Source organism: Mustela nivalis, assembly GCF_964662115.1.
Source record: "Mustela nivalis genome assembly, chromosome: 6".
NCBI lineage: Eukaryota > Metazoa > Chordata > Mammalia > Carnivora > Mustelidae > Mustela > Mustela nivalis.
The window spans coordinates 114,507,302-114,524,569 of record NC_139025.1 but is presented as its reverse complement, the minus strand read 5'-3'; the positions used below and the strand labels follow the sequence as shown (position 1 = coordinate 114,524,569).

General features: G+C 43.4%; 1 protein-coding gene across 23 annotated transcripts in view; it reads left to right on the top strand.

The window, feature by feature from the left end:
• GRAMD2A (GRAM domain containing 2A) overlaps positions 1–2,344 on the top strand; it is a 34,654-nt gene extending 32,310 nt beyond the window's left edge. For all 23 annotated transcript variants that reach the window (XM_082735758.1, XM_082735748.1, XM_082735749.1 and 20 more), the window contains one exon: positions 150–2,344. In XM_082735758.1, coding sequence (XP_082591884.1) covers positions 150–153 — 4 coding nt within the window. In that variant the 3' untranslated portion in view covers positions 154–2,344. The remainder of the gene's footprint in view (positions 1–149) is intronic.
• The last annotated feature ends 14,924 nt before the right edge of the window (positions 2,345–17,268 follow it).

Genomic DNA, 17,268 nt, shown 5'->3' with positions numbered 1-17,268 from the left:
TGCAGGGTACACAGATCGCACCCTGACCAGCTTGACCAGCTCTTGCTGGCAGGGTGGGGTGGTGGTGAGGGAAGGCAGAGAAAGGTTCTACTGACCCGTCTGTCTGCCTTGTAAGCCCCTTCTCTGATCTGGGAATCTCTCGTGTGTAGGTAACAGCCACCCCGGCTTCTCCAAGAAGAATGCTCTGGGTGCTAAGCTTCTACCAGCAACTCCTGTGGTTTATGCTGCTGTGCTGAGACTGAGTAGGAAGAAGAATACTCCAGATCCTTCCTCCTCCTCCAGCTCTTAGCCCTCCTGTTGACCAAGCTCCTACAATTTGGGGACTCAAACACAAAGCCAGATTCTTGGAACCGGCCGAGAAATTCTGTATACTAAGCTTCAGCAAGCACTTGGAAAAAGAAAATTAACTTGTTCCTCGGAAACAGTCTGGCACAGAGACAAGAGCACTAGGAGACACCCAAGGGACAAAAGGCCAAGTTTTGGTACCTGGAGTGCAGCTGTGCACGGTCACGCGGCTCACTGCAGGAGTGGGACAGAGGCCCGAACCCAAACCACCAGTGGGGCTCTGCTCTCTCCCCACATACCATGCTCTCGCTTCAGCCCCTGAGGCCAAGGGCAGCCTGGGAAAGTGAGGCGGAAGCTATGAAGGAGAAGAGGAGGGTGTGAGGGGGAAGCTAAGATTCCAGCCAGAGGGGAAGATTCACGCCCTGTGCTGAGGCTCTGTTCTGGGCCCTCACGAGGAGGACTGGCTGAATCCGGAGGGCTGTATTTGCAGCAGAGGATGGTGGCAGGGGCTGTGACGGAGGGCAGAGGTCCAGCATTCTGGGTCCTTCGCTGCCACTTCCTAGTGAGACAGGTGGAACAGGCCTTGGTCACTGTGGTCACAGACCTGGTACTTCATCTTCCCCTCTGTGTTCCAACAGTCTGAGGGGTCCCAGGCAGGAAGTAGACGATGGCGAGTGACCCCCACTGGGTATGGGGGGAGGGGAAGGTCAGGGACTTTGATATGAGCTTTGTACTCCTTGCCTGACTGCCTGAGGGGCCATGACCAACAGCAGCCTGTCAGGGAAGCGTGGCTGGGCACCTGGGCACGATGGTGTCGGGCCGTCACAGAGCTCCCTCATGTCACCTGAGTTGCAGGCTATGGGGGAAGGTCCTGCCCTCCATGAATAAGGTGGGGGTGTCCAAGGTGGGTCTGGAACATTGCAGGGACCAGGTCAAGGGGTTCTCTCTGATACCTCTGGGGACAAGAGAGGTAGGGGATGCGAGGAGTGGACACAGTGGTAGCTTTGCCTTAGAGATTCCTCCATCTCTGCCAAGGCCTCCTGTGTTCTAAACAGCACTGCTGTGCCTCAGAACTCTGCCTGCTCTCCCTGGGACTCCAACATGCTAAGACAGTGCCTTTAGGGGTTCCAGAAGGGCCTTAGTGAGGAGGTCAGAAGTATCAGGCAAAGTCACTGGTGATGGGGTGAGTGTGTCAGAAACAGTCGCTACTTTTCCTTCTTCATGCACCTGAGAGGTTAATCAGGGAGAAATCCAAGGGGGATTTAGTTATTGTGGAACTGTGACTATCTTGCTTATGGCAAACCCAAATGAGGATGTGAGGGATGGTGTCTGTAGGGGACAGGTCCCTAAGTGTAGACTAGTGGTCTCTCTATCCTCCCGCCGCTGCGGGTTCCAGGATTAAGCTTAGAGCCTGCCTGGAGGGGTGGTTGGTACCACAGCTGGAGGTGGCAGGTAAACTCATATTCCTTTCTCCCCACAGCACCACAGTGGAGAAAACCCCACCCTTTTATCGGAACGAGCCTCGTTTATCACCTTTATATCATGTTTTCAGGGAAATAACCCCACGTGCCCCAGTGTCTCCCCGCCTTGGTCCTTGTTGGAGGGCAGGGAGAATCGGTCCATTCTCTGAGCCCTGCTAGGTTGAGCCCCAGGCTCATGAGAGGCCACCAGAGGTGCCACGTCATGGGCAGCCGTGCGCACATGCTGGTGAGTCTGGTCTCCGGCCACGCCCCAGGCTCAGAAAGGGCAAGAGCCGTGCTGCAGGGTAGGCGGCTCTGGAGGTCCTCTTGGGTCCAGGGGTTTCAGTGGTAGGAGTGTGCCTGTCACTCTGGAGGGCGCTCTGTCTGTTTCTCCCTTTTCTTCCTCAGCCTGATCCTCTGGGGCCAGTGTCCTTTCTCTCGTGCACGTTTGTAAACTACGTGGACTACTACAGACCTGCTTGTGGAGGCTGACATTCCTCTGATTCCCCGAGAGATTGGTTCAACTATCCTTGGGTTGTTCCAGCATGGCATTAGCCGTTGAAAATATTTTCAAATACAAACATTTGATTTTTCTAGTGTCCTGTGGTATGGAAAGTTCATTTTTATCCTTTGACGACACACCGAAGGTACTCGTGCTGACATACTTGGCACGAAGGAGCCCAAGTCAGCCCCAGCATTTCAAGTGCTCTGCAAATCTCACGAGGCTGTAGCCGAGCTGCCTCACGCTTCTGGTGTAATGGGAAGGGGAAGAGCGGCCACAGCAAACCTCTGTGGCCTTCTGCCTCTGCTGGGTGGACACCGAGAAGGCTTCCCTATTTCTCTTGGGCAGCTCCAAAGCGATGTCCCCTATTCAAATGGTACTGTTCTTCTGACTCAGGAATTCAAGTCTGGAACCCTGAACCCCAAGCCAGAAAATCCCTGTGTCCTTTTGTATGACATTAAGCCTAGATTGGGGAGGTTAAGTTCCAATTTGGGCCACATTACCTTTCTTTTTCCCTAGGATGCCCCTTCTAGTAGTGATTCATTCATTCAGCAAATACTGAGCCCAGACCACAACCCAGGTACTATGCCAGGCACCAGGGACAGAGCAGTGAGCATGTCAGGCTGTCTCTGTGCCCTCATGGCACTTCTGCTCCATGTAAACAAGTTCTGAGTAGACATGTAAACAAGCAAGGGAAATGCAGATTGTGCTTCGGTTCCATGAAGGGGAGAAATGGTGATATGAGAGTAAATGGGGAGTCGGCTGTAGGTGGATGGGCAGGAAAGGCTCTTTGAAGTGACACTGAGATTGGTGTTAAGGTATGAGGACTCAGCCATGGGTTCATTCTTTGGTTCCGTTCATTGGCATTTTATGGCCATTGGCACGGTCCATTCATTGGCATTTCATGGCCAGTGGATCAGTAACTGCAAAACCTAAGAGAGAAAGCATTTGTCTCTTCTGCACAGAGAGACTCAACAGGACTTGAGGAAACTGATCAGGTGGGAGAGTGATGTGGAAAGACGTTGGAGAGGTCAACACCAACAACACACAAAACCAGTTAAAAAGTGTGTAAGGAACCCAAAGGATGTTTCTCTGAAGAAGAGACACAAATGGCCAATGGGCACACGAAAAGATGGTCAACATCACTAGTCCTTAGGGAATTCAGAACCACAGTCAGGCACCACTTCACACCCATTAGGACGGCTACTCTCCAGCAGAACACAAGTGTTGGTGAGGATGTGGGGAAAATGGAGCCCTTATGCACTGCAGGTGAGAAGGTAAAATGGCGCCGCCATTGTGCAAAATGGTACAGCAGGTTTTCAAAAAACTAAAGGCAACTGCCATATGGTCCAGTACTACCATTTCTGGCCGTCTCCTCAAAAGAGCTGAAAGCCGGGTTTTGAAGACTTCTCTCTCTGCACACCCATGTTCAGAGCAGCAATACTCAAATAGCCAAAAGGTGGAAGCAACCTAGGTCAGGTGTCTAGTAACCAAAGAATGGATAAACAAAGTGTAGTATATGCATACCATGGAATGTTATTCATCCTTAAAAAGGAGGAAAATTCTGACACATGCTATAACATGGATGAACTTTAAGGACATTTTGCCAAGTGAAATAAGCCAGCCACAAAAAAACAAACATGGGGGCGCCTGGGTGGCTCAGTCAGCTGAGCCACTGACCCTTTGGTTTCAGCTCAGGTCATGATCTCATGGGTTCGAGCCCCGCATTGGGCTTTGTGTTCAGCGGGGAGTCTGCTTCTCCCTCTCTCTCTGTCCTCCCCCTGCTCTCTCTTTCTCTTTCTCTCTCCCTCTCAAATAACTAAATAAATCTTTAGGAGAAAAAAAAAAGACAAACACAATATGAGTGTACTTACATGAGGTCCCTAGAATGGTCACATTCATAGAGACAGAAAGCAGAATGGTGGTTGCCAGAGGCTGGGGGGAAGGGAAGTGAGAGCTACTGTTTAATGGGCATGGAGTTTCAGTTTTACAAGACAGAGTCTGGAGATGGTGATGATGGTTGCGGAACAATGGGAATATACTTGACACAATGGGACTATACACTTAAAAGTGATGAAGATGGTAATTTTTATGTGTATTTTAACACACACACACACACACACACACAGGCTGGAGAGGTAGGCAGGAAAAGGGAGTTTGGATTTTATATAATCCCTGGGTACTGCTGCTCAGATCTGAAAGTTTGGTCTGTAAGATCAGTGTTGCTGAAACCAAATGCTTTCTTTTGCTAGAGGAAGTAAACAGGTGAATGTAACATGCAGGAAAATATGGTGGACGATCTCCAGACTATACCCCCTTTCCATTATTCTCAGGGACTGGCTTATAGCAGCAGCATCACAGAGAGGGCATATAATCTTTATAAATTTAAAGTTGAAATGAGCTAACTTCATAAGGAAGAAACAACTGCCTTAAATTTGAAGAAATTGGAGATATATAGATACAGATATACAGATATATAGATATATACATTGCAGGAGCCTGGGTTTAACAACATGGGTGTAGCCAGACAAGGCAGAATCATGGGAGGAGCAGGAGCTCTGCTGAAAAGGGCATTCAGAAATGAGGGGAGCTGTGGCAGAACCATACCCTACAGGGGGCCTTGTGAGTAAAAGACTGCTGCCATCCCTGGCCCCCAGCCAGCCAGCCTTGGCCCTCCTACCTGGTGGCCATGGCATTGGGACGTCTGTTGAGCTGGGTGAGGTCATGAACCTGGGCTGCTCCTCTCGCTGGGCTGCAGAAGCAGGGCGTCCTAGGGTAGAGAAGCTTTGCAGAGAAAGCTCTGAAGTTTGCCTTAGGCGGGGACTGAAGCCAGATCTCCAGGCTGGTCTCTTTGAGGGGGAAGAGATGCCATTTGGCCACTAGGTGGCAGCAAAGTCCAGCAGTAGCTGGAGCCGCAGAGGAGAGGAACAGACTTCACTCCCCTTGGTCAAAGAAGGGCCCCTGCTGCCCACTTGTGGGGTGAAAACAAGCCAGGCCTAGTCCAAGTCCAGTGCATTGCCTATCCAGCAGCAGAAGGGAAGTTCTGGCAAGCTCCTGTGGCCATTTCTCCATGGTCTCCTTCCATTCTTTCCCTTTTCCTTTCCCTCTTCTTTCACGGTGGGGGACGCGGTTGGTGGCAAGCAGAATGGAACACCATCCCGAGGGCTCTTCAGACCTGAAGGTCAGGCCAGTAAGGAGGCAGAACTGGCAGGTGTGAAGAACCAGCATGTTTTGTTTATGTGTGGGGGTGGGTGCAGGAGGAGGCGGGTGGTGAGATCAGCTTCTCTTCCAACAAGAGAATAGAAATCCCAGTTTTCCCCTTGACCTGCCTTTGCTGTAGAAAGCACCTTCTCTTAGGGCACAGAATTACAGACACCCGGCTCCAGCGAAGTGTGATCTTAGGAGGCCACAACACTGCTTCCTCTTCTACCTTCATTCAGAGATGAGGGGCTAGCCCCCAGAGAACAGAGGATTCAGATCTAGAGGTTTAATGCTGCTTTGTCCACCGAAAGTGAGAGGGAGGGAGCTGTATAACCTCTGAAATGATAATCCAGAGAAACCCGAGTGCATTTCCCTGCGTGCCTGACCTCCACAGAGCCAAGGAGCACCTGGCGCCCAGCAGGCCCAGCTTGCCGGGCCGCCTTTGCGTTGGCAGGGCTCCTTGCCTTCCCGGAATGTGTTCCTTCTTGTTTGCCACTCAGTGCCTGGCCCAAAGCCAAACCTGGGCTGCTCGGAATACCAGGCCCCACTCCCTTCTCTCACAGGATCTGAGACAAGCCTCTCTTCCACTTGGGGAAAGGCCAGGACCTCTCTGCAGCCTCATCCCACTGGTGCCCACATCTCTAGTGATATTGGAGCCTCCAGTTGCTGAGAGCAGAATCACTTAGGGAGGATGCAGCTGGACCCCAGCAAAGCCGAGGGTGCCGTACTGACATCCTATCCTATCGGCAGCCTCCTAAATTGGGCCAGAGTGGGCAAAGTGTTACTCATAAGCTATTCATTAACTTGTTAAAGGCAGAAAGGTTGGCTTAGGCACCACTTTGAGAAAATGTGACACCCACTGCTCCTGGATTCGCTCTAGCATGAAGGCGTGTTAATTGGTGTAGAATTTCTGATGCAAGTTTTTCTCTGCTGTTAGTTCCAAAGACCAGGCTAGTCTGAATGCATGCTCTCTCCAGTACGTAACTACTATTAAAAGATTTATTAAGCACATTCTGAGGGCTCCCGATTGTAATCTTCTATAGATACTATGATACCATAATTTTCTGAGCACTTAACTGGGTACCAGGCCCTATACAAGGTGCTTTTTATACTCGTCTCATTTGACTCTCAATACAACAACATAGTTTTCACACCTTATGCTGTGCAAGGCCTTTCAAGACTGAAAGGCCGGAAATACAATATGGCGCCCTTCAGCGAGTTCACTGAGGAAAGAAGATGGAGGGAAGAGCTATATGACAGTGTAAGACGTGTGAGCCCATGAGAAGTTCAGAAGGGAGTGCTACAAAAAGAGACCGACTCATTGGCAGAGGGGCGTGCAGCATGTGTGGGCTTCAAAGAATGAGTAAGGTTTGGATCAGAGAAGAGACGTGGGGAGGATCCTTGCAAGGTACGTGCGTGAGGGAGGGATAACGTCGGTAAAAGGATGACGGTGTGGAGGCTGGTGAAGATGAAAGCTTGTGAGGAGTAGAGCTCCTACTGGGGAAGGAACACATAAGTGGGCAAGAGGGATTTAAATGCCAGGGCGAGAAGGAAAGATCTGAACTTTCAGGCAATGAGGAGCTACTGGAGCTACTGAAGCTTAGGAGGAAGGGTTAGATAAATTTGGTGGTTTAGGAATACTGGCTTGGCAGTGGAGTGCAGAACAGATTATAAGTCTGGCAGAATAGTCTAGATCATGGTTTCTCAACTCCAGCACTACTAATATTTTGGGCCGCCGAGTTCTTTGTTATAGGGTTATTCTGTGCCTTATAGGATGCTTAGTCACATCCTCGGCCTCTGCCCACCTCAAGCCAGTTAACAGCCTCTGCCCCTTGGTGTGACAACCAAAGACATCTTCAGATGTTGCCAAATGTCCCCTGTGGGGCAAAACTGCCCTTGATTGGGAATCACTGGTTTAGATGGCAGATTAGGGCTCAAGCCTCAGAATACTGGCAGGTATTTTCACAACGATTGTGTCAGTAGATGACAAAAATAAAAGTGGTTTCTTTGCCACAGGAAATTCATCATCAGTGCCAAAGACCTTAATGGCCTGGAGAAAAGAGGTCCCAGAAGTAGATCATTTTGCATATTAGAAGCCTCTAGAGGATACTCCAAAGCTACAGATAATGTGTTCTCTACTCATTAGCCAGAAAGTAGCTGATATCAAGATTTTTCTCCCCACCTCCCACCCCCAAATCCTATATTGCTCAACAGCCATTTTGCGTAAGGAATGCCCAATCTGTCTGCAGGCAGGGAAGCTACTCATCTGTATTTTCACTAGGTTTGCATTCACTTTTCCAAAATTTTGTTTTTAGCAATAAGTAAAGTCGAAGGGTAGAGCGTAGCCTGCCAATGAAGAGTTATGATTTACTGAGATATATCTTTGTCTAAAGGAGGAATCAGTGGTTGGCTGCTTATTTTTTTAAATAGTTTTACTGGTTGGCTGCTTATTTTTGTAAATAGTTTTACTGGAACACAGCCATGCCCATTTGTTTATATACAGTCTCTGGCCACCCTAGAGCTCCCGAAGTGGAGGTTGCGTAGTTACAAGAGGGACCATATGAACTATAAGCCAGTAATATTTACTAATATTTAAGAAAAAGTTTGCTGGTCCCTGTTCTAAAGGAAAATGTGTGTGTTGTATGAAATTGTGAACTTAGATTCTCATTTTGTTGCAGGGGATGACAGATTTTCATTTGTATTTTCACTCAGATAATTATTATTGAGTGAGTTAAGCATTGAATGACTTAGGCATGATGCTGAATGCCTGGGATATATTAGTGAACAAGGTACAAAGAGATCTTTAGCTTCATGGAGTTTGTATATTGTAGTGGTGAGTGAAGGAAGATAAGACAATAAGCAACAAAGATAATAAACTATAATAGTTAATTATAACAGTAAATTACATAATATGCCTCAAGGTGATTAAGTGCTAAAGGAAAAAGTGTAAAGCAAGAGAATTGAGATCAGAAATGCTATTGAGATATTGCAATTAAAAGAGGACAATGGTCATGCACTGTTGGTGGGAATGCAGACTGGTACAGCTACTGCAGAAAATAGTATGGAGTTTCCTCAAACATTTAAAAGGAATTACCATATGATCCAGTAATTACACTACTGGGTATTTACTCAAAGAATATGAAAACAATACTTTGAAAAGATGTATGCACCCCTATGTTTACAGCAGCACTATTTACAATAGCCAAGCTGTGGAAGCAGCCCAAGTGTCCATCCATAGATGAAGAGGATAAAAAAGAGATGGTGTGTGTATTATATACATATATATACCACTATATATATGAGTATATATATATATATAAATATACACACACACATATATATATATACCATTATATATAAGATTCATAAGATTCCATATATTTGTGGGATATTACTAAGCCATAAAAAAGAACGAAATCTTACCATTTGCAACAACATAGATGAATCTAGAGGGTATGATGCTAAGTGAAATCATAGAAAGACAAACACCATATGGTATCACTCATATGTGGAATTTAAGAAACAAATGAACAAAGAAAAAAGGAGACAAACCAAAGACAAAAACAGACTCTAAACTCTAGAGAACAAACAGATGGTCACCAGAGATGAACTGGATAGGGGAATGGGTGAAATAGGTGTTGGGGTTAAGACTACACTTATCATGATGAGCACTGAGTAGTGTACAGAACTGTTGAAACACTATATTGCATACCTGAAATATATAACACTGTACATTAACTATACTGGGATTAAAAAATAAAAGAGGATGATGGTTAAGGGACGATCTGACTGAAAAGTTGATATTTAAGCAAAGATGTAAAAGAAGTGAGAGAATACACTTTGTGGGGCATTTCAGGCAGAACAGCCAATGCAAGAGTTCTTAGATGCCTGGCTTTGTTCAGTAACAGCCAGGATGCAGGTGGAGCTGAAGAGAGATAACAAGGGGGCACGATGAGGAAGTGAGGTCAAAGAGGTAATGGTAGGACAGGGCAGGGTGGCAGGGGATGGGGAGATCACAGAAGACCACTGGAAGAATGCTGGATTTTACTGTGAATGAAGTGGTAAGCAGAGGAGTAACGAGATTTACTATACGGCTTTTAAGAGGATCACCCGTGGCTGCTGGGGTGGGGAAAGGTGGAAGCAAGGGCATCAGTCTAAGATTTTTGTGGCAATCCAGATGAGAGATGATGGTGCCTCTTACCAGAGTGGTAGAAGTAGAGATGGTGGGAACAGGCAAATTCTGGATATATTCTGAAGGTAAAAACAAGAGACTTTCCTGTCAAACTAGAGATGGAGTATAACAGACGGTCATAAAGGATGACTCTGTTTTAGGTTGAAAGGATGGATAGAGTTGCCGTCAACTGAGATGGAGAAAGCCACGAGTGGTGCAGTTTGAGGAAGGAATATGCTAAGTTTCAGATGAGCTTTAAACATCCAGGTGGGGGGACGCCTGGGTGGCTCAGTTGGTTAAGCAGCTGCCTTCGGCTCAGGTCATGATCCCAGCGTCCTGGGATCGAGTCCCACATCCGGCTCCTTGCTCTGCAGGGAGCCTGCTTCTCCCTCTGACTCTGCCTTCCACTCTGTCTGCCTATGCTCGCTCTCGCTCGCTCTCTCTCTGACAAATAAATAAATAAAATCTTAAAAAAAAAAAAAAAACTTGTAAACATCCAGGTGGGGAATGTTAAGTGGGCAATACGCTATATGGGTTTGGCATTCCAAAGGGAAGTCTGGGAGTTATAAATCTGGGAACTGTCGACATAGGTATGGTATCTAGAAGCATGAAACTGGTTGAGATATTTCTAAGGGACTGAACCTGTCCACAGAGGAGGAGAGGATGGAGGTCTGAGCCCTGTGGGATACTGTTAATAAAAGATCAGGAAGCTAATTACCATATATCAAGGACTGACAAATGCTGCTAATAAATCATATGTGTGTGTGTGTGTGTGTGTATATATATATATATAAAATTTTATTTTTTATTTTTTTGCTATGTCTCAACAAAAGTATTTTTTCACTTGACTGCAACTCCAAAGTTTCCGACCTGGCAACTCCAAATAATCTAATGTTTAAGGGTCATTCTCTCAATATAAAAATGGCCCCAGCCCCATTTCCACCTACTGTGGGAAGTCCTGAGACTTCAATTCCCCCCAAGTGTTTCCAGGTTGCTTCTCTGTCTCCTGGGTCAGATCATGATGCAGCCTGCTTGTCCTTTGGCTATTGCCCTCTTGCCTGTGATGTGCCTGTCCTCCTCCTTCATTCCTTCAAATGACCCACCACCAAGATTGTTGGGTGTATCCAAATTGCACACAAGATTTAGAGTTAATGGAAGGCTACAGCACAAAGCAGAAAACAAACTCAAAGTCAGTGTATACAGACTGCTCACGGAAATGGAAAGCCATTCTCTACCATCTTGGGAAACTTCTCACTGGCCATCTCCAGCAGTCCCCTGCCTCCTGCTGTTTCTGGTGGGCATCCTGTCTGAGTTCTTCTCATCAATTCTCCCTCCACTTCTTTCTTACTTTGGCCTCATTCTCTTTTTCTAGGGCATCCAATGAAAATTTGATTCATTTTATTGTTTGGAGTAACTGATTTTTCTTTGTATCCCCCTGACCCACTCAAGCCAAACCCGGGAGTTAACTTCTCAACCAAAAGGTCCATCTAGATATTTACCTCAACAAACAACAAGCTTTCTAGAAGTATATTATCCCACACTCCTGAAATCAGAGAGGTTATTTCTTTTGAGAAAATAAAACAGAGGGGTGCCTGGGTGGCTCAGGGGGTTAAGCCTCTGCCTTCGGCTCAGGTCATGATCTCAGGGTCCTGGGATTGAGCCCCTCATTGGGCTCTCTGCTCAGCAGGGAGCCTGCTTCCTCCTCTCTACCTCTTTGCCTGCCTCTCTGCCTGCTTGTGATCTCTGTGTGTCAAATGAATAAATAAAATCTTAAAAAAAAAGAAAAGAAAACAGGAAAAACCACTATCACTAACAAACATTATGGTGGTTAAGAATACAGTTCTGGAATCAGTACATCTACATTTAAACCTTACTAAGTATTTACCTTTAGTTTTCTTATTTCTAAAATGGAGATAGTATCTACTGTACAGTTTTACGGTGATTATTAAATGGAAAAATCGTATCAAATCCTTTTAAGTTCCTTGCACATAGAAAGAGATCAATAAAAGTTCTTATCTTTAAAACTTCATGAAATAAATTTTAACAAGTATAAAACCCAATGTTGGTAGGGCTACGTGGAATTAGATTTAGGTTTTGTACATACAATACATAGCATATATATATACTTAAAAGATTTTATTTACTTATTTTAGAGAGAAAAAGAGCACAAGCAGGGGAAGAGCAGAGGGAGAGAATCTCAAGAGGGAGAAAATCACTCAGGGCTCAATCTCATGACAACCCTAAGATCAGGACCTGGACCAAAACCAAGTTGGATGCTTTACTGAGCAACCCAGATGCTTCTATATTATATATATATATATATATATTATACACATAAATATAAATTATAAAATATATAAATTATAATTATATAAATAATTTATATAAATTATAAATATAAAATAAATGTAAAGATATATATTATACTATGTAACATATTACATAATATAAATAATAATAAAAATAATAAAAAGATAAAAAATAAAAAATAAAAATAATTTAAAATATATATTATATATAATATGTAATGTATATTTAAAATTTTTATTTTTTATTTTTATTATTATATATATAATATGTATTATATAATATGTAACATACATATTATATATATAATATATTTTTAAAATTATTTTTTATTAACATATAATGTATTCTCTATTTTTCATGGTACTATATGTTGATTCTTTTGAGAACTCTCTGGCTATCTACATGAAGGGATAGAAACTGCTCATATGCTTTGATGTCCTAATTCCACTCTTATATTCCTCAAGGAGATAATCTGAAATGAAGAAGTTATTTATGAATAGTGTTTGTGACACTGCTATTCATAGCAACATCTGAACTAACCAAAAAGCCTAGCAGTCGGGAAATGGCTAAGAAAATCATGACCTATTAACTTGAGGTAATCCTGTGTTGCTGTTAAATATAACAAATAGAAAATGATTTAGGGTGAAAAAGCAGAATTAAAACTGCTTACACATAGGGCGCCTGGCTGGCTCAGCTGGTAGGGCATGCAACTTTTGTTCTTGGGGTCGTGAGTTTAAGCCCAATGTTGGATGTAGAGTTTACTAAAGGGGAAAAAAAAAAAAGGAAAGAAGTGCTTACACAGGGCGTATAGCTATGTAAAATGTGAAAATCTCAAGTCAGCAGATAAACTGAAAAGATGGCCACATTAGAGTTACATGTTTTGTGAGCTTCTTATTTTCTGTCAGGTTGCTTAAGTTCATCAACCTCCCTTCCCCCAAGATAGCTTGCTCTTATGCAAGCATGAAATGTTATGCTGATAACATGGCATTTTTAAAAAAAGATTTTATTATTTATTTGACAGAGAGAGATCACAAGTAGGCAGAGAGGCAGGCGGGGGGTGGGGGGTGGCGGTGAGCACCCCTCACTGAGCAGAGAGCCCGATACGGGGCTGGATCCCAGGATTCCGGGATCATGACCTGAGCCAAAAGCAGAGGCTTTAACCCACTGAGCCACCCAGGTGCCCTGATAACATGGCATTTTGATTCTTGCTGCAATGTCATGGTACGGTGATGGGCCCTTTCTGATAAACTGCTTCTGTCTTTGCATCTTTTCATTCAACAAATAACAACCAGTGTCTATGTGCCAGGCACTATATTAAGCAGCAGGGATTCAATGATGAACAAATCAGACATGGTCCCTAACCTCCAGGGCATTTACAGTTTAGTGGAAGAGCGATTTAATACCAAAAATTATACAAGATTTGGGCACACTGAAAGCAAATAAGTCTGGTGCATCAGAGAAGATTTCCCTGAAGAAGAGATGACATAGGAGTTTCCCTGATGAAGAGCATGAGGGAATTAGAGGGGGAGATATCATTAGGTGGGAAGGCTTTAAGGGAAGAAAAGAATGGGTTATGTTGGAGGAACTACAAGAAAGTCTGCAGAGTTGGAGCACAGTAAACTAGGGCAAGGGTGGTCTAGCTTATAAATATGTAGAAAAAGCAGGAAGGAGCCAGATTATGCTGAGCTTTAAGATATTGGCAGGACATAAAATGGACTAAGGGATGGAGAGTATGTATGAATATTGGAAGAGTACCCTAGAAGCTATTGGGGCAGTCCAGATGAGTCTGGATGTTTGGGCTATGGTGGTGGTATTGATGACAGAAATACACAAATTTAAAGGATATTTAAGATGTGCAATAAACATGATTAGGAGATTGATAGATATGGAATGTGTGAGAAAGAGACAAGTCAAGGATGATTCATAGATTTCTGGCTAGAACTTGGTAGGCAGTGGTGTCATTTCTTAAGGTAGGGAATGCTGATATCGAAGGTTTGATGATGGGGATTTTTAGGATTTGTTGGGTTTGAGTTGCTTATGAAATAGACAAGGAAAGTTGTCCAGTAAAAGGATATACAGGTAGAGTTTTAGAAGAGTTCAGGAGAGAAGTACAGGTCAGAAATGCCCTGCCCAAATTTATCACTGACCTGGGGCTTGGCTGGGAGAGCCTAGGAAGTATATACAGAATGAGAAGAGGGCTTTTGGGACAAGACCCTGAGAATCTCTATCAAGTTGAGAAGAAACTTGGTAATAAGAAAGAGTGGTCAGAGAAGAACTAGGAAAACTAGGTATGACATCAATTAAAGGAAGAATGATTTGAAAAGGAAGGTTTAACTTTGCTAGGAAGAGTAGTAAAATAAGAACCATAAGCGATCTTATTGAGCATTTTTTGTACAGTGGTGGGAACAGAATCTAGATTAAAGTGGGTTGAGAAGTGGGAGGGAGGTGAGAAATTGTGACACTTTAGATTTGGCTGTTAAAGAGGAGGAAGGCAAAAGGTCAGTATCTAGAGGAAGACATGAATGAGATCATGCTTCTATTTATTTTTAAAGATGGAGAGATTTAATACATCTGTACATTTAGATGCTGAAAGGAGCCTGCAGAGAAAGTGGAAGATGATAATGATTACGATGGTGTGTGTGTGTATGTATGTATGTGTGCTGTTCGCATAGGTTAAGGGATTAGCCTTTCGCTTTGACGGTCATTGCAATAGGAGTGAAAAATGCTCAAAAAAAGGCTATAGGGGGGCGCCTGGGTGGCTCAGTGGGTTAAGCCTCTGCCTTCCGCTCGGGTCATGATCTCAGGGTCCTGGGATGGAGCCCTGCATCGGGCTCTCTGCTCAGCGGGGAGCCTGCTTCCCCCTCTCCCTCTGCCTGCCTCTCTGCCCAATTGTGATCTCTATGTCAAATAAATAAAATCTTTAAAAACAAAACAAAACAAAACTGAGGGGCGCCTGGGTGGCTTAGTGGGTTAAAGCCCCTGCCTTCAGCTCAGGTCATGATCTCAGGGTCCTGGAATCAAGGACCACATCGGGCTCTCTGCTCAGCAGGGAGCCTGCTTCCTTCTCTCTCTCCGCCTGCCTCTCTGCCTGCTTGTGATCTCTCTCTGTCAAATAAATAAATAAAACCTTAAAAAAAATTTTTTTTTTTTAAAGCCATAGGTACAGCTAGGTTTGTAAATTTGGTGTCAGGAAAGCTGAAGGAGTTCACAATACTTCCTATTTTCTCTCTGAAGTCGCAGAGCGCAGGAGGAGGTAAGGGCTTAGCAGGTTTGAGGAATGAAGACTGGGGTAACCGCACTGGAGAGTGGGTGTATGAGCCAGCTAGCAAAGCACAACCCACTGCAGAAAACCTTGATCCAGCTTGCTTCATGGGGAAAGGGCTTTCTTCCAAATACAGGATGCTTCATTTGGGGACACAGAGGGGAAAGAGCAGTGAAGTAATTCTTCTCTTGTCTTTCAACAGAAACTGCAGGAGCTAAGATTAATTTTGTCCAGGATACTGGTAACTCCTCCCTACTGCTGATACTGAAGTTGGCTACCATTTCCTCTGACAATCCGACACAATCATTTCTCCCTGCCTAAGAAAACTTCCTGTACAAGCATTTAGCACCTGATCCTTCCACAGAGGATTTTGTCTCGTTTTTCCCTGCTTTTGTACCAAGTGCTCCTTCTGTGCTTGGTTTCATTTATATGAAATGAAATTCCTTTAAGTCCTCTTTTTTTATGAGATTCCCCAGGCTACTGCTCTTGTTCTGCTTCCATCTTTCATATACGAGGAATCTGAAAGGAAGTACAATGTAGGGCTTTTAAAATACATTAGATCAGTAGATCAATGTCGGGAGCTGATCCAAAAATGACCTAATATATAAAACGAAGCCTGTTATTCTAGAGGTTCTGCTACCTAGTAGTTAATTGAGATGAGAATTTCTCACTATTGCTTTCTGTGGTACGCTGGCTGAATTTATGAAATTTATAAAGTGAGGTGAGATTATTGAAACTATTCAAGCAAGGAGTTCTGGCCACCATTTCTGGCAGAGGGAGAAAGGAGTAAGTAGAGAGTGTGAGGAGGGAGATGGAGGCCCTGCATGTGAGTCTTGGCTCTGTCATTCTCGATCATGTGACTGAACTTCTGAGTTGGTTTCTTATCTATGAAGAGAATAATGATAGCTGGCAACACATAATTACATGAGATTATATAAATATAATATGTAGTAACATATATAAAGTAACTTGCACATTATAAAGTGATACAAAGATTAGTGTTGCCATTTTTAATCCTTGAATAGTTTTCTCTTTTGTACATAATATCACACCATTTTTTACACAGCTATTTAGTTGCAATATAGAACTAAGTTTTCAGACTTGTTGCTAGACTTAAAATGGAACTGCTAGTGAGACAGAATGGGAATATGTTTTAGTGTATGCTTTACATATAATATTTAATCCTTATAGTACCTGCTTACACAGACTACTTTGATTTTGCAGATGAGGCTACTCAATCTTAGACCTGCCTAGGGCTACACTACACACTATAACAGCTACTGCCTGAATTTGATGAACATATTCATGCTCCTTCTCACAAGCACGACATGTAAATTTCTTTATTTTCCCCTTTTCTGTTTTAAGCGATGGAAGAAAAAATTTAAACAACCACACGACTGAGAAATTCTATGAAATATATATTAATGAAATGAAATATATATTAAATAAATATATTTATTTATATATATATATATAAATAAAAATATATATTTATGAAATGAAATATATATTAAATAAAACACATGGTCAATAAGGAAATAGTAAAAATTTTAGTAAAAAGGTATGTATCAGAAATATAATCCACTTGTGATTTTTAAATTTTTTGGATCCAATTAGGACTAGGGAATATAAACTTTAATAGCTATCTAGCCAAAGGGGAGAAATATTTATGATTTGAACAGTATTAAACAAAAAGCTCACAGTGTATCTAAAACTAATGTAACATTGTCAGTTATACTCAAATTAAAAAAAAAAAAAAAGAGCAAGCCCCCTCAGATTTATTTTTATTTTTGACCACTATCGATAGCTGGGTTTACAAATGGCAACTTTTCCAGATTCCATGAGACACAGGTTGGAGCACTATTGCTACATATTATGGAGCAATACTTCAGGGTATTTGAAACCAGGGAGGTTCAGTATAGTAACTGCTCACTCCAATTCTAAAAACCTGCTTGCCTTTTGAATATTCTGAAACTGAGTTTTGCAGACTGGATTCTTATGACTCTAAGAGAAAAGGAAACACAGTTACCACAAAAGAGCTTTTTCCAATTTTGTATCACAAAGCATCAAAAGTATA